This window comes from Haliotis asinina, chromosome 3 (assembly GCF_037392515.1).
Source record: "Haliotis asinina isolate JCU_RB_2024 chromosome 3, JCU_Hal_asi_v2, whole genome shotgun sequence".
Lineage (NCBI taxonomy): Eukaryota > Metazoa > Mollusca > Gastropoda > Lepetellida > Haliotidae > Haliotis > Haliotis asinina.
In genome coordinates, this window is record NC_090282.1 from 48,304,884 (window position 1) to 48,327,516 (window position 22,633).

At 39.7% G+C, this 22,633-nt stretch overlaps 1 protein-coding gene across 1 annotated transcript in view; it reads right to left on the reverse strand.

Annotated features, from left to right (window-relative positions):
- Positions 1-9,578: 9,578 nt before the first annotated feature.
- Positions 9,579-22,633, reverse strand: part of LOC137278141 (structural maintenance of chromosomes protein 5-like) — a 428,573-nt gene continuing 415,518 nt past the window's right edge. The window contains exons 24-25 of the mRNA XM_067810312.1: positions 12,587-12,682; positions 9,579-12,074 (exon numbers count right to left, since the gene is read on the reverse strand). Of these exons, the coding sequence (XP_067666413.1) occupies positions 11,937-12,074; positions 12,587-12,682 (234 nt within the window). The 3' untranslated portion in view covers positions 9,579-11,936. The remainder of the gene's footprint in view (positions 12,075-12,586; positions 12,683-22,633) is intronic.

Here is a 22,633-nt window from a genome sequence, read left to right on the forward strand (position 1 = left end):
TAGAACAGGGGATACAAAAAGCCCAGCAAGCCTTTATTACGAACACCAAAGTGATCGTAGGCGGTTCACGTTAAACTGTTTCATCGATATAAACGTGACATAGGCACAGTGTTACCTCCAACACACGTTAAGTAGTAGGGGTAATAGTAGCAAGAGCTAAGGACCCAACCAAAGCCTTATTTAGTAAATAAGGCTTTGTAGAGACTTTTTTTGAAAGTGTTTTAAAACCCCCATTGTATATACTACTGTCTTGAATATATTGTTATGTAAAACAGAAGATGCTTAAGACACATAAACGAATTATGAAAAGACCAATACTCTTTCAGTGAAAGCGGGCATAATCAGTGGCATGTATGGATTGTTACTAGCTCAAAGCTCCAGTCCAATGTACAACGATCATATCGACTTTGCTCATAATTATATTTCTTTTACATCCTATCGCCAGTGCAGTTATCCAGAAAAACCCATACCTATGCCTCTACAGAGCTACTTTGTCAAAACTGTACATAAAATAAAATTATACTCCCTCGGCTGTGAAATAGTATTCAAGAAAATAATCACTCTTGGGTGTCAGCGTGTACCTGACTAACCATCAGCCGAATATTACAAGTATACATAATGGCCGAAACACGTCGAATGTGTGTGGTTGACATTTAGTGTCAATACGTCCCCTAAACGTCCAAAGATTATTGTCACAAGACGTTTACCCGTAATCTTCGTCATCGCTCGTGTCCTATTCGTCCATTTCCGTCAAAACTGGTAAATGTCGGTTAATATGGAAGGAAATAACAACGAAAGAAGTCAACTGATACCAGAGAAGTATGGTGGCTGACAAGGATCATCGCTTATCGCATTCTCGATTTATCGCTAGATCGCTAGATCGCTCTATCCTCGTGGTATAAAGATGTGTCTTTAAACATTTGTTTAATTATTTTAGAGACAAAGATATTTTAACCAAGCGACAAACGGACTTTATGCCAGTCGATGCTACTATAAACCATTGTATTTGTATGATTCTATAGCAAAAACACTTGATGAAGGAAAAGAGGCCAGAGCTGTTGTTTTTTTTTTTGTGATATTAGTAAGGCATTTGAAAAGGTATGGCATCACTTGGCAATTTCAATTGGTTTGGAAGTTATTTACAAAACAGATCACAAAAAGTCGTCATTAATGGATACAGTTCCAATTATACACCTGTACTTGCTGGCGTCCCACAAGGTTCTTTATTGTACCCTTGCTTTTTTATTGTACACATAAATGATTTAGAAGATGGTATAAAAAGCCACATACGTTTATTTGACTATTTTCGACTATTGTTATCACATCTGAGACAATTGTGCAAATGATCAGTCCCTTATTTTTGAACGGTTACATCTAGATGCACTTCGTACAATATACGGCGCAGTTCGTGGCAGTAGTCACCATAGATTATATATGGAAACAAAGTCTAAACCATTAAATGAAAAAAATACACGACATTAAACTAATAAAGGTTTACAGAGTGAAAAACTGTCTTGCACCTGACTACCTCTGTTGCCCCTAAATGTGTTTCTGAAAACAGTCAGTGTAATCTCCGTAATAAATTTAATTTACAACAATGAAATGTAGGACTAAAATACATAACAAGTCATTCCTACCTGACACAATCAAAATTCTGAACTCATTACCTGACAATTTAATATTCGCTAACTCAATCTGTGAATTCAAATCCTTGCATAAAAAAATGATGAATCAATTAATTATCAAGATCTAAATTATTATCGCCGATTCTGTCAGATCTGTAGACTTAAGCTTGGCTGTAGTGATATGGATGCAGATAAAGTATATAGACACAATAAACAATGTAAATGGTCGCAATCTCCAAACGGTGTTGTACGGAATTCCCCCCAAACGACATCAATAAAAACATAATAGATTCCCTATATCAATATATTTTAAATGCAAACGATTTGATAAGTTACTTTAGATAATTATATGCAATCAATCAATGAAATGTGGCTGCAAGCTCAAGGTTTCTAAGCACCAACAACGCATAGATATAACTGTATCCAGTTCTGCATTTTGTTTCAATGATATATGTACTGGTGAGGCATTGATATAAGCAGGGTTGTGCTTGTTTATCAAACCAGGCTAGCTATTCTCGAAACGTTCGTAGCCCTACGAACTTCATAAGTCCATTCTTGACACATATGCTACGATCAAAGTTAATACTTCTCAGGGCTACGAACGTTTCGAGAATAAGGACCCAGGTTCTCAAGGAATAAAAATATGTTTAAACCAACTCAGGCGATAATCCGCCAAATCCGCCCTGTGCCGTCCCCACGAAGATGCAAACCCACGTCCTGCCGGGATAGACGTGGTCATCGAACAAATGCTCGAATCTACCATGTCCTTGTAAGGTCTCTCTTATATTTTGCCTAGGTGGAATCGAGCATAGCATAAGAAGCTGAACGCATCCCGTTTCTGGGTAGGCCCTTCCACCACTAGTCTTCTAAGACAGCTTCCTGGCTCCGGTGGTAGTCAACTGGTCTTTGGGTGGCCCCGTGGTTTCTGTTTTTGTCCCCGGATCTTCAGAGGAGTACAACGGCAAAAACTCCCGATCCCTCTCCTGGGAAGCCTGTTCCTTGGTCGCCCCATCAAAATAAAATGGCACTTGCGCCAAAAACAGTCGCCCAAACAAAATAAAATGGTACTGTCGGCTAAAACAGTCTAGACACATTTCTCTGATCTCGGTACACAAAGTTTAGTAAATGTAGCTACAGAGCACTGTGTCCAACAGATCGGATAATTCCCTAGGTGCCGGCCAAATTCCTTTAACAGATTCCTTTCTTGATCCTTGAACAGAGAACGCATCCCCCACCCCAAATTAATGACACAGTGCTCACAAATCGAGAGGGTGGGGTGGGTGGGGGGGGGGGGGGGGGGGGGGGGGGGGCGCAGAGGAGAAAGCACTGTAGTAGGCCCCTTTTAAACCATGATTACTGTTGCTGCATCTGGATTTAGAGTGAGATGGGTAATGGGGTAAAGATTTGGATTGCTTGGTTTAGATTTAGACACAGACTGTTATTCAAGGGCACCCCCACTTTTATCTTTCAAAATCACAGTGTCCAGATATTCAAGCTGGTACTGTATACAATATGCTGACACTTGTAAGACCATTCAGTATTTAGCTTGAACCCTTGGTATCAAGTATGAAAAGTGAAAACATTAGAATTGGTTATGGACCCATGAAGGTCCCAGGGTGGAATAGGCCTTCAGCAACCCATGCTTGTCATAAAAAGCGACTGTGCTTCTGGTAAGAGGTGACTAAGAGATTGGGTGATCAGGCTCCCTGACTTGATTGACACGTCATCCTCTTCCCAATTGCACAGACTGATGCTCACGTTGTTGATCACTGGACTGTGTGGTTTAGACTCGATTATTTACAGACCGCCGCCTATAGCTGGAATATATACAATTCAGACCACTTAACATCTGAACTGCCTTTAGCACTTTACTACATCCAACTGTTACAGTCTGATAAGGGAATCAAGTTGTTTGATATCACTGTTCTCCCATCAATTCAAGAAATCAGCCTCAAATTTAAAATGGGAAACCATGCCTTAATCTAACATTGATGAAACAGATTGGAGAACTTACAACATTATTCCATTTAGATGTGCACAAAGTACAGAATTAAGTATAATTTGTACGGTAAGTTTAATTCTTATTCAGACATGACATGAGCCACTCTTCCATTTTCTTTCAAAGTCTATTTATCAAATTACAGTCCCAAGAAAGGTGTAAAATAGTTTCATTGGAAATTTTAGAACAGCACACAGGGATGTGTCACTGGCTTTTATTTATGTTGGTAATAGTTTGTGCCTAAGATATTGTTAATAATTTTCATTTGGAACGATCCTTTGAATATAATTTTGCTTCTTACTACACAAACAATCTTTCACAACCAAAATTATGGAATAATACCAGATCAGAATATTTTTAGAATCTGCTGCCAGTACTATTATGTCTCAAAATGTATCACTTTTACAACTTGTTCATATGTTAAGTTTACAAAATATTGGTCATCACTACATACTTTATTTGCCTAGTAATATACTATCTGCTTTGGCTATAGTCTATATCTAACACTAAACATAAGCAGAGACTGTAGAGCAATATATATGTACGTTTATGACATTAATTGTATAGCTTTGTTACTTGCACTGGTGAAACCCAATATTACCATATGAACCTACTGATGAGTCTAACTTGCACAAGTTGCAAGTAAATCTTTGAGAAATACATCAACAATAAGTCTTAACATTATAAGCATAGACATGTCAGCTCCTCTTTCTCCTACACATTGAATAGCTATGGCACCGAAACAATGCTCTTTATAGACACTTCTCGGCTATGACAATTCATGTAAAAAGGGATCAGCTTTGTCTCCATGTTGCCATGGTTTCATACGAACTACATCAAGTTTATGTGCACCGAAACCTCTGTTGTGTTAAACACTATGCTGTTTCCTGAAGTTTGTGAGTGAGTGAGTGAGTATAGTTTTACGCCACACTCAGCAATATTCCAGCTATATGGCGGCGGTCTGTAAATAATCGAGTCTGGACGAGACAATCCAGTGATCAACAGCATGAGGATCGATCTGCGCATTTGGGGACCGATGACGTGTCAACTAAGTCATCGACCACTCGATCCCGTTAGTCACCTCTTACGACAAGCTGAGTCGCCTCTTATGGCAAACATGGGTTGCTGAAGGCCTATTCTACCCAGGGAACTTCACGGGTCTCCTGAAGTTTGTGATACAATGCTTGCAGATATTGCGTTTTTGGAAGGGTACCAAGATAAAAAGGCTAACAAAATGGGGATCATGAGACTGGTACATAGCAAATAAATTTGCTTGAGGTTGACAGATATTATGTAGGAGAAATATATCATAAAAACAGATGCATTGTATGATTATCATGATCACACCCCTCTCAAACATAGGGTGTATGTATGGAATCTATACTATGTCTAGATATTAGTCATGTTAAAAATGCACTGTAAATATAATTAGATCGTGTGCTTTTTGTTTATTAAGTTTCAAACTGAATACAGACATGATAATAAACTAATTAGGATTATAAGACAAAATATGAGGACATACACAACCTTCATTATTTTTCAGTCCTAATGGTTTCTTACCACTTACAGATGACTAAACTGTTTTCTTTATTCTAATTAAGTAACAAGAGTCATCAAAAGATGACATATCCCCTCGGCCCCCACATATCTGAAAGGACAAATCATCTGACAGTTACTTGATGTTTTCTTAGATAAAGTTTGAATCGTTTCCATGGAAGTCATGAAAAATATAAATGCCATATATCTGTTAACAGCAAAAGGCACCACTTCAATACCTGTCTCATACATCTGCCAAGATCTGTTGAAAGATATCAAATGGTTTTCGGTTTTGGAGTTGTGCTCTGGTAACGAAGCCTATCCCTCCATTTTGAGACTAAGACAGAATTGGAAATTTTAACTATAAATTGTATATTTATATACTTATCCTATCTCACCTTATGTATCTCTCTTCCTCACTTCGACCATGTGTGGAAACGTGCTGTCAGCTAAGTTGAATCAAATCTTCCAGGCCTCTCACCACCCGACCTCGGCCCCGTTCTAGACACCTGTCAATCATCTTGCTCGAGCAGCGTCTCAGCTGATCACGTGATGACTTGGTACGTGTCATTCTCGTTTTGGAGCTACCCGTAATCTGTGAAGTGGGGCAGGTAGGGTGGGCATCCATCGCGTGAGATAGGATAAGTATATAAATATACAATTTATAGATAAAATTTCCAAATTTTTAAAATTATCCTATCTCACGTTGTGCATTATCCCACGGTTGGCAAGAGGGCCGCAGATTACTCTCTGACACACTCCACACACGAGGATGCATTCCACAAGGAGGTCAGGAGAAGCACCAACTCCAGATATGCTATTCCATACTTGTGATGGGTTGCTTCAATAATCCCTTGACTTACGCGGCACAAAAACTCTAGGGAGTGGGCGCTCCCGAATTAATGTGGTTTTCAGCCACAACTTTTGCTAGAGCAAAAGGACAGTTTGGCAAGTAGGCCTCGCCGCCCCACGATTTATCAGGTGACACCAGTGATCCGTTCAGTCTATCTAACCATGAGTATGACAGTGCAATAGGCCCTAGTTCCCTGGGTGAGAATGATCTCGCCGATATGAAGAAATACATTAGATATGGATAACATCGATATCTTTATCATGTACACAGCAAAACCGAACACGAGGAATTGCTTCATCTTCGTAGACAGGTCGATGACACCTGCTGTGGACCAAAGGACCAAACTGTTGGAGACCCTCCACATCTGTGATCGATATATCCCGAAGGTAATGAGCTGCAAACATGTTATCACACTTCCAGAAACATCCTTCCATCATGGCTTGCAAATTGAAGAGCAATTCCTGTGGAGCGCTATGGTGGAAGCGAGCGCCCGCATCTCATCAGGCCTTGCCAATGACAGTGGTGGAAGATTTGCAAAGCTATATGCCCGTAGAATTGGTGCCCTCAACCAAAAGGCTAGAGCTGTACGAGACACTTCTGCAGTGTAAGTCGTCAAAAGTGAAATAGACAGTCTCTTACGAAGCCTGCGCCGGTCCTTAGGCAGCTAAGTAGATCCTCAATGCCCGCGCTGGGCACAAGGAAAGATCTTCAGTGTCTTCTGGACCCAATATGGATGACAGTGGAGGATTACGGAAGGTACGATCTGGTTGTCCTGGCAGTTGGTTCCCACCGCAAACCAAAGTACACTCTAGCACGTCGAGACCTATCAAAGCGTACCCGAGAGACATCTAGAGCATGTAACTCGGAAATACGCGCAGCTGTAGCCAAGGCTAAAACGAAAAAGGTCTTCAACGTGACATGCTCACAGGCGGCGGAGAAGCGAAGCTGCTAACTGCGTAATAGAACAAAATCCCCCCGTCTTCATAGAGAATGTTGATAACATGTCTGCTGTCAATACATGTGAAGTAGTCATCCACACAAGAGGCATGCTCCTAACCACAGCACTGCTGACTAACCCTTCGCAATATGTACATAGGCATCACAAGTGCCTATGCAATCCACACATAAGTTGTGAGGGTCTGCCGCTGAAAAGTTTCTATACATTGACCACAACGTTTACGTTTCTTTTATATCTTCTCTTCAGATCCACCCATGTTTATTAACAATTCCAATTAATAATCTTCACTGAGACAACACGCGTCCACACTGTGGTGCGACAAGAAAGAGAATGACAAGTACAAGTCGTCACGTGATCAGCTGAGATGCTGCACTAGCAAGATGATTGACAGGTGTAGGGGCAGAGGCCGGGTGGTCAGAGGCCAGGAAGATTTTATTCAACTTAGCTGACAGCATGTTTCCACACATGGTCGAAATACAAGCTCTGGAAACGAAACACACCTCTCACTTTTGAGACATGTGTTTCCATGGAAACTGAGAAAATGATAAATCACAAAAACCTGTATATAGAAAAAGGCAACACTTCAGGTTCTGATTGATATATCTAGCAAGTTTTGCAGAAAAATGTTCTGGAAACGAAGCCCATCCCTCCATTTTGAGACTATATCCAAAACGTTTCCATGGCAACTGAGAAAATAATAAATCACAAAAACCTGTAAATACCAAGAGGCACCACTTTAGGTTCCGATTGATATATCTACCAAGTTTTGCGGAAAAATATTGAACGGTTTTTGAGTTCTGCTCTGGAAACGAAGCCCACCTCTCATTTTTGAGAGTAAGTACGAAACGCTTCCATGGAAACTGAGAAAATAAGAAAACACAAAAACCTGTAAATAGCAAAAGGCACCACTTTAGGGTCTGCCACACATATCTACAAAGTTTTGCAGAAAAAATATTGAACGGTTTCTGAGTTATGCTCCGGAAACGAAGCCTGCCCCACCACTATAACACCAAAATGTTCCATGGAAAAACAAAAAAAATAAAAATGTCAAAACTCTGTAAATAGCAAAAGCACAAGTATAGGTTGAGATCATCATATTTATCAAGTTTGGCCTAAAAATATCGAACGGTTTCTGAGTTATGCTCCGGAGACAAAATGATTACGGACAGACGGACAGACAGACGAGGCGTCGACTATATCCCCCGCATTACATGCCGGGGGCACAAAAAATGTGTAAATACCAAAAGGTACCACTTCAGGTTGTGACTGATATATCTACCGAGTTTTGCAGAAAAATATTGAACATTTTTTAGTTCTGCTGTGGAAACGAAGCCCACCCCACCATAAGACTAACATCAAAATGTTCCATGGAAAAAAATAAAAATGCCAACAAGCTGTAAATAGCAAAAGACACAACTAAAGGTTCAGATTATTTTATCTGTCAAGTTTGGTTTAAAAATATTGAACGGTTTCTGAGTTGTGCTCCGGAAACAAAATGATTACGGACGGACAGACAGACAGACGGATAGACTGACGAGGCGTTGACTATATCCCCCGCATTACATGACTGGGGGATAAATAAGAAACGCATAGGTAGTATTAACTTTTCGGATTTGAATCACAGGTGTCTATGTAATCAGTATATGTATGGTGAACACTGTCTGCAAACACTTAGAGTTTGAATCCATTGTCATTGAGCATAACTCACCAAAATGCTCCAAATTCTGTTTTCCTCAATAAATGCAATAAATTGGGTACCGGAAGAAATTCATGCGTTTCCATTTTTGCTCGCACATTCCCTGCATCATTTCCAATAAAACTCTGGGGGTTTCAATGCTCTTGCGGTAGTAGTTGACAACCTCAAATTTGATGTTAAAGTCATGCCTAGACATACTGAGGTTCAGCATTTGGAGGCTGGGGAGTCTCAGTCTGCGATTGCAAGGCAACTGAATGTGTCTCAGAGTACCATAGCAAAACTTTGGCATTGCTACCAGCAGCAAGGGTCAACATGTGATCGCCCCAGGTCAGGTTGATCCCATGTGACCACGTGCGCTCAGGACAAGTATATTCAGTTTTGACACTTGCGGAACAGCTTCACCACAGCATCCTCCATAAAATTGGTAGAGCCAGGACAATTGCTGATCAGACTGTGAGGAACCGCTTACGTGACGCTGGTATTTGTTCCAGAAAACCTTTGCGAGGACCTGTCCTTACACGTCAACACTGGCAACAACGCAGACAGTGGTGTCGTGAACATCTCCCATGGCCATTACAAAGGGGGAGACTGTAATCTTCAGTGATGAGTCACTTTACATGTTGCGAAGTCGAGACTGAAGAGCATGTGTATATTGATGTCGTAACTAACACCACGCTGCAAACTGTGTACAGGAAGTGGACAGACTGCTCTGCGACCTTAACCTTGGAACACTTGTCATTTGTGATGTACTGTTTCTCGCAGCATTGGACCGTTAATGTTCATTTAGGTTTTCTTCATGACTGCCCTGTATTACTGAACCTAAAGTGTATAGTTCTTGCATTGGACCTTTTCGAATGACGTATAAAAAAATACCTTTTTGAGCAGAACCGAGTAAAAGTACTAAACAAAAGTGACAGCAAGTTGACTTTTATTTGTGGATGAACACAGTGAAATATTTAAACAAACCAGCAGAAAATTAAAACAAGTAGATTCACATAAAACAGCTAAAGTACATGTATGACGTGAGTTTTTGTTAATCTTCTGTTACAAAATGAGAGAACAAACGTGTAACATTTAAATTCCCTTTCACAATCATAAATATATAGTACAGTATATTTTGTAACAAAAAAAGGAACAAAGGTCCATAACGCACTTGAAATTTTTCCGAATTTTTAGCAACATAATGATAAGCTGATAGAAGTAAGAATAGCAAAGGAACCAAGTACTGTGGAAGCTGTCTAATTCGGACTCGACTGGGACCGACTTTTGTGTCCAAATTATGAGGAGTCCGAATTGGACTGGTGAGAGTCAAGAGTTAGCTCCCTTGGCCAGGAGATACGCACGCACGGTACTTTTACCATGGTGTGACGTGTTTTCGGAGTAATAGCGCAAAAGATGATCATGGACATTATTGCGTATCAGTAGATTATCAAAACTGTAATTTCATCAATAAATATCACCTCATCTTTTATAAATAATTTATTGTTAGAATGCTGTGTCGTCCGTGGTTTCCAATGCAACGCACATTTCGTGTCTTGTCCATAAGCACGAGCACTAGAAGTGACGTACCATGTTTTCATGTTACTCGCTATTTTGCGGGGTAATGCCCTTGTATGGAAACGTATGTGATTCAATCTTCTCCACAGAAATCAACAAATACAATGTATCATTGGTTCAGGCATTTTGTCACTGATGAGAAAAACTGGAGTATCATCTTTTTATAACAAAATCGCATACCATCAAAATGACACTGAGTGAGTCGTGTCTGCTTGCTGAACGTCTTTGTTAATTCCTTTTGTTAATTGGTTATCATCAGACCTGATAATCCGTTTGAAGTCGGTTATCGGCTAACTACAAAGCACTTCCGTCTCAGGCAGTCCTGCTAGTCCGAGTTAGTAATATTTTCATAGTAAATTACCTTGAAGGGCGGACATTTCAGTCGGAAATCCGAGTTACATGAAGTCCGAATTAGCCTATATGATATGTAATGATAACTTACTTAACTTCTGTCGGGACCAACAATTCAGTCTGAATTATATAGAATACTGAGCTACTTAAAGTCCTAGTAAGACAGCTTCCACTGTAATTTCAAACATGCCTACATCTGTGCTGAATACCAATACAAAAACAATGGATGAGGACCATACATTTTCAGTCATGAAACTGAACTGAAGCATTGCAACTCACCTTGATGTGTAGACATTAGTCAGTGAATACACATTTCAACTTTTACATCATGCATGAAATAATTCTGAGCTTCAACATCCAAAACAATAGACCTCCATACAATGCAAGAGATGCATTGGTGTCAGTAATGACTGTATGCAAGGCAAACGGAAGAGAAAACCTCTGTGTTTCTGAAGGATGAGTTACAAAATACTTATGACATCTTGATTATATAAGAAGCCAGTGTTGTCCTCAATGTGATATGTCTTGGTCATATATAGCCAATCACTATCTTGCAGCCAGACTAAGACCCTTGTCACTTCTTGCATTTGTGTTTTTCATTGATGTCAATTTGGTCCATTTGTTCTCATCTCATCACAATAGTTTTGGAAGTGTTTGTTTCCAGACTAGAGAAAAATCGAGTCAGGCTTTCTGCTGTAATATAAAGTAAGGTGAGCAGAGGTAGGGTTCACAATCAGTTGTTTTAAAACAGTCAACACACAGTCTCTTAATTTATGAAAATTTCTGAAAGCTTTGATAAAACAAAAAAAAAAGAGTCCTCAGAAGATGACATATTCCCCGACCCCCACACATTTAAATGGACAAATCATCTGACAGTTACTTGATGTTTTCTTAGACTAAGTTTGAATTGTTTCCATGGAAGTCATGAACAAGAGTCATCAGAAGATGACATATCCCCCCCGACCCTACATATTTGAAAGGACAAATCATGAGACAGTTACCTATTGTGTTTTTAGACCAAGTCTGAATTGTTCCCATGGAATTCAAGAAAAATATAAATGCCATATATCTGTCAAGATCTGTCTCGTATATATCTGCCAAGATCTTTTGAAAATTGCTTTTCAAAATGGTTTTCAAGCTGTGCTACGGAAACGAAGTCAGCAACGTGTTCATGGAACCGAGAAAATAATAAATCATAAAAACCTGTAAAAAGGCGCCACTTTAGGGCCTGCCACACATATCTACCAAGTTTTACTGACAGATATTAAGAAGTTTTTGAGTTCTGCTCCAGAAAAGAAACATATATGCAGTAGGACATAAACTATTCCTTTCATCATGTTACATGAATTCTGTCATTCTCCTCAAACAACTCTTTCTGACAGTTTTTCTCGTCTTCGAAGGAACTTGCGGACATTCCATTCTGTATGGTTCATCATGTGAGGGCCACTGTAAATTCCAAGGACTGTCATATTGTCTGCATACTCCAGGTCTGGCAGGAGCTGGAACAGTTGCAAGGAAAACTATGATTTGAGGTGTCAACATTGTCTGGCCCACATCTCTGTATTTGTGACAAACACTCCATTATGAACAGAGTAAAACTAAGACCAAAATGTTCCATGGAAAAACAAAAAACAAATAAAAATGCCCAAAATCTGTAAATCGCAAAAAACAACCAAAGGTTCTGATTATTATATCTATCAATTTTGGTCTAAAAATATTGAACGGTTTTTGAGTTATGCTCCGTAAACAAAATGATTACAGATGGACTGACGGACGGACAGACAGACGCAGTATATATAAAGGTGGCCACTAGGAGTGTGTAGGAAGTCTGAAGACTCTCAGTTTTGCACCGTAGGCAATCCTAGTTTTAGTGTTGAATGATTTTTCAAACTCTTTCTTCTAGAGAAGTCAGTAGCTGACATACATGCCATTTTCTTGCTGCTAGCTGATACACCTCTGTCATTTGATTTGATAATTTCAAGAAAGTATCCTTTGTTAACAGCCATTCTACCTTGGGTGTCAGCAGAAAATACTGAGAGGTGGACTTTTTACAAACTGTCTGGACAACCAGCTCAAACACTTTCCTCTCGTTGATAGGATCCATACCCTGGAAAACAGGAAGTGAGAAATGTATGTATATTACAAAAACAAACAATTTAGCATACTGTCATGAAATGATAATTCACACAAAAATTCATTATTAATTGTAACCAGTACAAGCAATACATTATCAATTTTTAGGAAAATATCAATATAGAATATTAGTTCCATCATGTATCATAATAGCTTAGATAAAGACTCCTGTCAAAAGCAGTAAAACTTATCTCACAGACATTCTGTTGAAAAAGGTATAAGTTATGACCACACAATTTCACAGATGTTCTAGAGTTAAATCCTAGTCTGAGGTAATCAGAACTCCACTGTAAGACAAACCATTCACTAAGACAAAGGTTATGTCTAGACAGGTTAATTAATTGCTTTGATGAGTACACGATGCCATTTAGGAAGTGGTCAAATGCAACATATGTCATATTTGGGATTTCACTTCTTCAGTAAAGTACAAATTCTAGTACTTTTTTGGTTCAGTCCCATTCGGGATTCGAACCCACACCCTCAGAGTCAGGCACCTAATCGACAGCACACAAAGTCAGCCGCCTAACCCGCTCAGCCACCGCGACTTCCACAAAAATGAAAGTTGGACAACTGGTAGTCTAGACTGCATACTTTGTGTACCCCTCTGATAAGTGTGAATTGGCACGGCTCCCACGGCGGAAAGCTATGATTACACGATGCCATTTAGGAAGTGGTCAAATGCAACATATGTCATATTTGGGATTTCACTTCCACAGAAAAGTACAAATTCTAGTACTTTTTTGGTTGAGTCCCCTTATCAGAGGGGTACACAAAGTACGCAAACACCAGTTAAGGGTCATTAAAGATCCAGCTCAGAGTAATCACTCAAGCATCCAGTAAATGTGCCAACAAGATTAATGCCACTTAGAATAGTGTTAAAAGATTAAGTACTCCCCTTGTCTGGTCATTAAAGTTGTTCTGGTAGGACACACCCCATTTTGTTTATTAGTTAAATAGTCTCTACCTCAATCTGTCCATCAGTAGGGTTTAGACTCCCAACACAGGTCAGCTCTAGCCTTCAGGACAGAGGGTCGTACCGACTCTCTGTGGCAACCTTTGTTATTTTATCTCTTGTAAATAAAAAAAATTGTAATTAGCTTCTTGTGACTTCGGACTCTTTGATGAGTTCATTCCCCCAAGCACGCCAGTTAGATAAGGGAGATCACTGGTACCCTTACATGGACCAAGACCCGTATCAAAACAATACATTGAAAAAATATGAACTTAACAAGAAAGGCTTATGCATCACATTCTGCAGCTTACCTACATATTTGTTCGTGCAAACACATCTGTACCCAGTACATAACAAGTGTCCAAACTGACAGCAACATGGGTTCAGAAAGATTGGTACTCATGCATCCGTGCGTACAGGGTGATCATGAATGCTATCTGATTCCCTACAAAGTATTATTTGGGAAGTTTTCATTGATTTATTCATAAAATGTAACAAAAAAGAAGAAAAAGTCATAAATATTCCCAGTAATGGCAAAATAATCTTCTCAAATAACTAAAACTACTAATTATGATTTCAGTATGTCAATGTTTCGGTGTGCAATTGGCAGATTGGAAGGAGAGAACTGAAAGTTATATAAACCTAAAGTACGTTTCTCACTGTATTAGGTCATCTCTTGTTTACCCAGAATAACCGCATTTGAGGTTTTTGTTTTGGAGGGACAGGTTTTATTTTTCGCTAGAAAGACCTCTTCCAAGGTTTTACTTTTCCTAACTTTATATGCACATCAACATTCAAATGATACATGAGTGTTTGAAATCAATTGATAAATATTGTTCAAGATTAAACTCACAATACAAATGTTTTCTGAAGCAGGATTGGAACCGCATATCTCTCATCCGTAGGCTACCGCATTGCTACCAGACTGACGAAGGTGACTGGTTTGAATTATCTAGGTATATAGAACGCTTTTTGAGTTCTGCTCCGGAAACGAAGCCTGCCCCATCACTAGACTAACACCAAAATGTTCCATGGAAAAACAAAAAAAATAAAAATGTCAAAACTCTGTAAATAGCAAAAGGTACAACTATAGGTTGAGATCTTTATATCTTTCAAGTTTGGTCTAAAAATATTGAGTTATGCTCTGAAAACAAAATGATTACGGATGGACGGACAGACGAGGCGTCGACTATATCTCCCCGCATTACATGCTGGGGGGATAAAAATAATGTGCTCATCTAAATGGTAACCAAACAATGTTATTGCCACTCCAACCATCAAACTAAGAATTGACACCTTTTACCACTCCGTCCAAATAATCATGGAATTTTTTTGTAACGGCCCATTTGAGAGCAAGAAACTCTAATTTGTGCGCTGAATAATTGCGCTCTGACCGAGACAGTCCTCGGCTAGCATAGGCTATCACTCGTTTGTTACCCTCCTGTGTCTGATATAAAATTGCACCAAGGCCTTCACTGCTAGCATCAATATGCAATTTGAAGGGACGAGTAAAGTCGGCATATGCCAAAACAGGAGCGCTGCTGAGCTTGCTCACAAGTTCACTGAAGGCAGTCTGTTGCTGTGGACCCCAACTCCACTGCATATCTGTCTTACTCTTGCTGGATTTCTTTCCACAAAGTCCAGCTAACATATTTGTGAGAGGTTTGGCAATTTTGGCATAATCAGGAACAAAACGCCGGTAATATCCTGAGAAACCCAAGAAACGACGAACATTGTCTACATTTTGTGGAACTGGCCACGTCTGAAGGGTTGCAATTTTCTCAGGATGTGTAGTGATGCCATCCTCAGAAATGATGTGACCCAGATATTTCACTGAGGTCTGCAAGAATTGGCACTTCAAGGGTTTTAACTTGAGGCCATTTTCACGCAATCGTTGAAAGATTGCTCGTAATCGATCCAGATGCTCGTCAAAGGTCTTAGAAAACACAATGACGTCATCAAGATAAATTAGGCATTGCAAGAGATGCATATCGCCCATACACCGTTCCATGAGACGCTGGAAAGTTGCTGGAGCATTTGTGAGACCAAAAGGCATCGAATTACACTCGTAAAATCCTAATGGACCTACTGTAAAAGCGGTACGAGGTTTGTGCTCTTCTGCAACTTCTACTTGCCAGTATCCTGACTTTAAATCAAGACACGAAAAGTACTGAGCGCCATGTAGTGCATCAAGGGTCTCCTCTATCCTTGGTAGAGCATATGAATCGCGAATGGTGCGCTTGTTCAATTTTCTAAAATCAATGCAAAATCTCAGAGAGGAATCTTTCTTCCGTACGAGTACCACAGGAGAAGCATAGGGACTTGTAGAAGGGCGTATGACCTTAGCATCTAACATTTGTCTAAGATGATCCCTAACCTCTTGATACATAGAAGGCGGAATGCAACGATGTCTTTCCTTAAATGGTTGTTCGTCTGTGAGCTCAATCCTATGTGTCACTAAGTCTGTGTGTCCCATATCTAAATCAGACTTACTAAAAACATCCTCAAACTCAGATAGGAGAGACTTCAACTGGGAGATTTGTTTCGGGGTATAAGACGAAGAAAGAGAAGATAGATTGAACAAAGTAAGTGGTTCGGGAGATCCAGGAATAGTCGGCCCATCATCGGATGGAAGACCTTCAAGCAAATCAACTTGCTCCAAGCAGCAAAGAACTGTCTTGGATGGAATGGTGATTGCTTTAGAAGAAGGATTCGCGACTTCAACCTCAACCCTAGTTGTTGACTGACTGGACTTAAAGTTCACAATACCATTAACAAGGTTAAGAGAACCAGGAAGTGTAGGAGAAGGAGAGGCTAAGAAGTGTTTTCCTTTTTGTGGTGGCTTACCCCTGCAAATACCAGTAACAATCTGATTGCAGAAGGCAGGGATAGTAATTGAACTTGTTGTTCGCACACTTTCAACACGATCAAGATCAGCCTGAGAATTAACAAGCCACTGATGTGCCCGAGTCCATGCTGGCGAGGATAAACTCGAAATAGGTGAACCCAGTAAACGGCAAGCATAATCCATAACATTTGTACCAAGAACTAAGGGCACTTTGTGGTGATATTGTGTTGTAGGTACGATGAGAATAGGGGAGGGTACCTGTACAGCTTCACCAAGAAAGTCACTTGGAACATCAATGACTGTATTAACATACCCAAGATAGGGTAGCTTACAATCCCCAGCACATTTTAGATCTAAAAGTGACCCAAGGTCCAGAATAGGAAGATGTTTGAGATTCCGCTGATGGAAGGCTTCCGACATGCTCGAGATCTGGGATCCCGTGTCCAAGAGAACACTACAGGAAATACCTTCAACTTCCACAGTAGCTACATTAGATGGTCCCACAAGATTTGACGGGATTGGATTGGAGCTATTTTCAGAGTCCAACACTCGCTCCATAGTTTGAACTCTTAGGAGTTTAAAGAACAACCATAATGCCCTCTTTTAACACCAGGAGCCCCACAATCAAAGCAATATGTCTGACTGGAAATTGGTTGTGAGGTAGCTAAAGAACCTGAATAACCAGATGAACCAGTAACAGGACCAGAGGAACCAATAGAAGGACCTGAGGAAGTAGTGTGGGAACGAGAAGAGGAATTCCCAGAGGGTTTGGACTTATTTATGTAACTGTTTTGTTTTGTCAATGTTTTATGTTGAGAATTGCCATGGGCATGGTTTTCCAATGTCTTTACCCTTTCCCCTAGGACTCTAAGATCCTTACTCAGTTCCTTTAAGCGAGAAATCACATCATCCATCTGCTGGCTTGTTGGCTGCGATGAAGATGATTGCATCAGATGCGCTTCTCGAGGGGATGTCAACTCTTCTTCAACTCGGCGAACAGCAAGCAAGAGCTTGTTAAATTCTAGACCCGAATCAAAGTGGTGACGAGTTGCCTGCTTCAGGTCATCACGAGAAAGACCCATCCAGAAACGGCTTCGAAGCAGACCAGTAGCTGCAGTAGGAGGGAGTGTGCCAGATGTCTCAATCTTTGAGATCAACTCGCAGAGACGACAACTCCACTCAGCCACTGATTCGGTCCCAGCTTGACGAGCAGTATAAAACTTCTCCATCAGAGTCTCGCCAGGCATGACGTTTCCAAAGACCACATCTAACTGCTCAAGGGCAGTGTCCAAGGAAACAGACTCTGATAGCCCACAAAGTAAACCAGCCGCTGAACCCTTAGCAGACCTCCTCATAGCATTAAGTATTGCAGTGTCAGAATAAGAATTCTCCCTGCGACAACCAACAATCTCCAAGCGCCATTGTGAGTATCTCACCTCACCCTTAGCCCCATTTCCTGAAAAGGAAGAGAGTTTTGGACTGGGTGAATTTATAATGGGCATGTATGTTGTCTGACTAGTTTGTAAAGGAGGAGGACAACGAACACTGGGTTGATGAGAGCCTATGTGAAGTGGTGTTGGAACTGGTGCTGAAAGCTGAGGCCAGTCTGCAGTATGTACAGTGGTAGAGTATGGTGTGGTACTCTGAGGGTATGGTGTCGAAATGCCCTGAGGGTAAGGTGTTGATGTGCCCTGAGGCGGAACAAGGCGTGGAATGGGAATAGAGCCCTGCGACCTGGATAATGATGCAGGTAAATTCAGCAAGGGACTCTCCTCCAACTGCATGATTGGGAAATCATCCCCAGAACTCCTAGGAACTGTAGAGAACTGGGAGGGTCCACGAGGCAGTGGTGTGTTCCTGTAAGCTGGAGGTGGTATAGAGTGAGTCACATTCATTGGGTGCCCACCTTCAGCCCCGATACAGTAAGTATTTTGCATTTGATTGGAGATATCATCTGCTAGCCGATGCAGAACTCCAGTACGTAAGGACCTAGGAAGATGTTGCAGACATTCCATAGCTTCGACAACGTCTGGGTCTACACGTTCCAAACTGTGTTCAGCCATTGTGAAGCAGTCCAAAGCAACCAGGTAAGTGTAGTAATATTCAAGCTTAATGCACAAAGTGTAATGGTGTAATGTTGAAGTATCAAAAGTAACTGATGATAACTGAGTATGTACAATGTACATAACTAAAGGCAAAAAGAATCTCACAAGTTAAGATCCAACAATTTGCAACATTACTTTCTAAGCCTAAGAATAGTAAATGTCGTGGTGAAGATGAAGAATGTAATTCCTCCAGAAAGGATACAAGATGGGATGCAAGAGACTGGAATATATGGTTATGACTAAGTTTGGATGTATAAAGTTAATAAGTGATTATGCTATGTTGTGTCAAAGATCAAGGTACTCTGCAATGCAGAATATAAAGTGACAAACTATGCCAGATATATAATCTGAGACACAGTTAAAATGTTTTTCAGAAATGTGTGTCCTCAAGGACAAGAGTGTATTTGTACCAAGGTGTGACTGTCAGGGACAAGCGCCAAGCGAAACGCCGAAGTGAGACACCAAAGTAATATGGAATATAAACAGGAAGATGTCACCAATAAATGTAAACACCTAGGTGTAAACAGGAAAATTGAAGATACAATTGGAATGCAATCACCAAGATGTCAACAAATAAAGCATAACCACCAAGGGCAACCAATATGAACAAGGGACTGTAGTAACTCCAAGGCAGGAACAGACCAACAAACTTACCAACAGTCAAAACATCAAAAGTGATGTCAACATATATACATATCAGATGTAATCAAGATGTAGCCAAGGTGACAGTAACTCACCACACTGTGAGAATGGTATGATGAATATCAATGAATGAAGAAACAAGACAACACAAGATGTGACGTGATATTATTCGCGAAAAGCAGGGAAGGACAATCTCCAGAGCGGTAGAGAACACGCGGGAGAAAACCCCGAGAACGCCGAGAGAAACAGTCAGAGGAAGAAGAGATCAGAGAGTGAATAAGGTGCAATAACTTTACCCTTATACCAGTAAACTAATTTCTGATTGCTATACTTGATAACTGTTTGCTGCAAGTATTTACTGAAACTGTGATATAAGATGTTTTAACTTTTACAACAAATTATTTACTTGATTAGAATAAAATCTATGAAAATCAATGAAAGTTACAGCTGCAGAATCTGTAAAAGTATAGATATATGGACAATGTAAAAATATAAATCTATTCAACCTTGTAGAAATAGAAATCTGTTCAAAGTTATAGAAATAGAAATGTGATGAAAATTGTAAATAAAATGCTTGATTTTTTTTTTTTTTTTTCAGGAAGCCATTGAATGACACATAATCATGACAAGAATGATAAATCAATCAACAGTTCATTCCACATATATAGTCAGCAAAAGTTCATGGGGCACATATATGGATGTGAAGGAAACAGTTCTCCATGGATAAGTACAGTCTTAAGTATCATGTACGGTCAGCTTGCTGCTGAACGGCAGTCATATATTGTGGGCTCACAGAGTCCCTGCACAAACAGTACTTACTGCCCAAGAGGAATCGTCAATCCATGAAACACACATCCAAGAATAATCCCCAGAAAATGTCAATTTGTGCCACCTCAGAATGCAATACAAAATGTTCATCACCATATAGTCCTCCTAATAGAGTTCATCCATATAGGCTCCACTCCAATGAAGATGAGTATGGAGGTGAAAGATGAGTCTTGAAGTCAGCAGCCCCACGTTGGGCGCCAAATTGTAGCCGTGCTTGTATGGTTTGGCTCTGGGCTGTGACTCAAGAGGACAGACAATGATGATGATGATAATATGATTTATTGCAGTGCTGGATGAGGCTGTTGTTGAGCCAAGCTGAGGAAGGGAAATATGTTTCCAGCTCAACAACAGCAAGTGGAGTCATAAAATCTTTAACCAAGTAAATAATTTTTAACAAATATTAAATAGTTTTAAATATCACAGTAAGTTATGCTAAATATATTATCTAAGATATCAGAGACCAGGTAAAAGATATTGCACTATGGAATAAACTTTGAGCACATGGCATCAGCCATGTTTAAATATACACCAATTTTATAATTTAATATTTTTAACTCAATAAATATGATTATCAATTAAATAATACTTTTGTTATTATACTTTTATTATTTGAAGGACATTTTGCACCTTTTGATAGAGAATTATGAAATATAGAGGCAGATGGAAACAGATAGAAAAATGGCCATACCTGAGGAAGGGAAATATGTTTCCAGCTCAACAACAGCAAGTGGAGTGAGGTGGAAAACAGGTGGCCAAAGGAAGTAAGAGGTCAGAGGACACAATAGCCAATAAGGAAGTAGGTAGCACATCAAAGGAAGTCTTTGATGTGACCTATAAATAGAAAAGGGAAAATCCCAAAGAATGGGTTACCTGGCTAAGAATAGAGAGGAAATTAAGGGAAATCCCTGTTGACAGGGCTCCAGGAAACAGAAGGAAAAGGTTATGTTATAGAGGCGGCATTCAACGGCAAAGACTGAGACAACATGGAACAGATAATGATGTTTATGAAATATGATGTTTGATTTGATCATGATCATGATGAATTATGATTGAACTTATGAGTTTTACGAATATATATAACACTGCTACATACATAAACTAGATAAGTTATCTGAATTTACACAGCTATGTTTCGAACTATGAACAATGCCCGAATATGGCAACTATTTTTCTTAATTCACAACAGTGCAGATCCACACTGCATTTTTTTACCCTACAACTCACCGTCCAAAGCGCATATACACGACCCTTCACATGCAAAAACCGAAAATGCATGAGGTTGCGTCTTGATGTAATGTACATGTTTCTTGAAAAGGTGTGTTTTGGCTAATGTTTTTCACTTATCAGATGTATGAACTAAAGTTACTATCATTCTCTTCAAAGCACTACCACAAAATTCAGTTGAGGTTGAACTTGTTGCAATGAAAAAGAAAAAGAAACATTTTATTGAAAAATCCCAACCTACTGAAAGGCACCAGTATATAAACAGACCTATCTACGCGCCGAGTTTGGAGAAGAAATAGCTAATGGTTCTAAAGTTCTGCTTCGGAAAACAGCACAACCACCAATTTCAGTCGAAGTCAAACTTGTTGTCATGGAAACCACAAAAATTAAAATTCACACACTGGTGTAACCCCTAAAAAGCACACCTAATAATCATGGTGAACATAGCAAACAAGTGTACCAAGTTTGGTTGAGCTGTCATAAACAGTTTAGTTACAGTTGGGTCAAGAGAAGTAACTCTATCTTTGTGCTGACAGAAAAGGAAAACTTGGTGGGTCTTCAACAGCATCTGAATAAGTATGTGATATATAGAACATTACAATACCGGGATACACATGTATGACATATCCCCCGGTCCTCACATATTTGAAGGGACAAATAATCTGACAATTACTTGATGTCTTCTTTGATTAAGTTTGAATCGTTTCCATGGAAATCATGAACAAGAGTAGTAGTATATACTATGGGGTTTCTAAATCACTTCAAAATAAATAAGTATTTAATACCAATAACAAAGATCTAGACCCCCCATTTCAAAACACCAGACCCAAAATGACACAACCCGTCTCCAATTAACACAAGCTCACAGTGGAAACAGTGAGCCGACCTATTCCCTTTACTACACGAATGTCTAAATGGAGAACTGGGTCACATCACAGCAGTGTGCGCATTTGATAAAGTATTCACTGTTGTGTCTGTCCCCACTAGACTTCCTTTTTGCATCTGGGTATTTATACAGAACAACCCTATAAGTTAAGGGATTAGTGCCGTATTTTCTTCTGACTTCATTTAGGAAGACTTTAACATATATATGTAAGTCTTCTTGCATGATGTCAATCAGGAAATCCTCCATGAAGATATCTTCTTCAAATAGCAACAGTTAATTGATAGGCGTTATACCTTAATTGTTTGATTTTTTTAACAATAAGAGGCTCAATGTCAGCCAGAGATATGAGTTCAGCTCGCCACAATTCCATTATTAAACATAGGTGTGAACAAATCTCTAATAGTGTGAATAAGCAGGTGGTGTAGAGGCTTGCAGTTGGT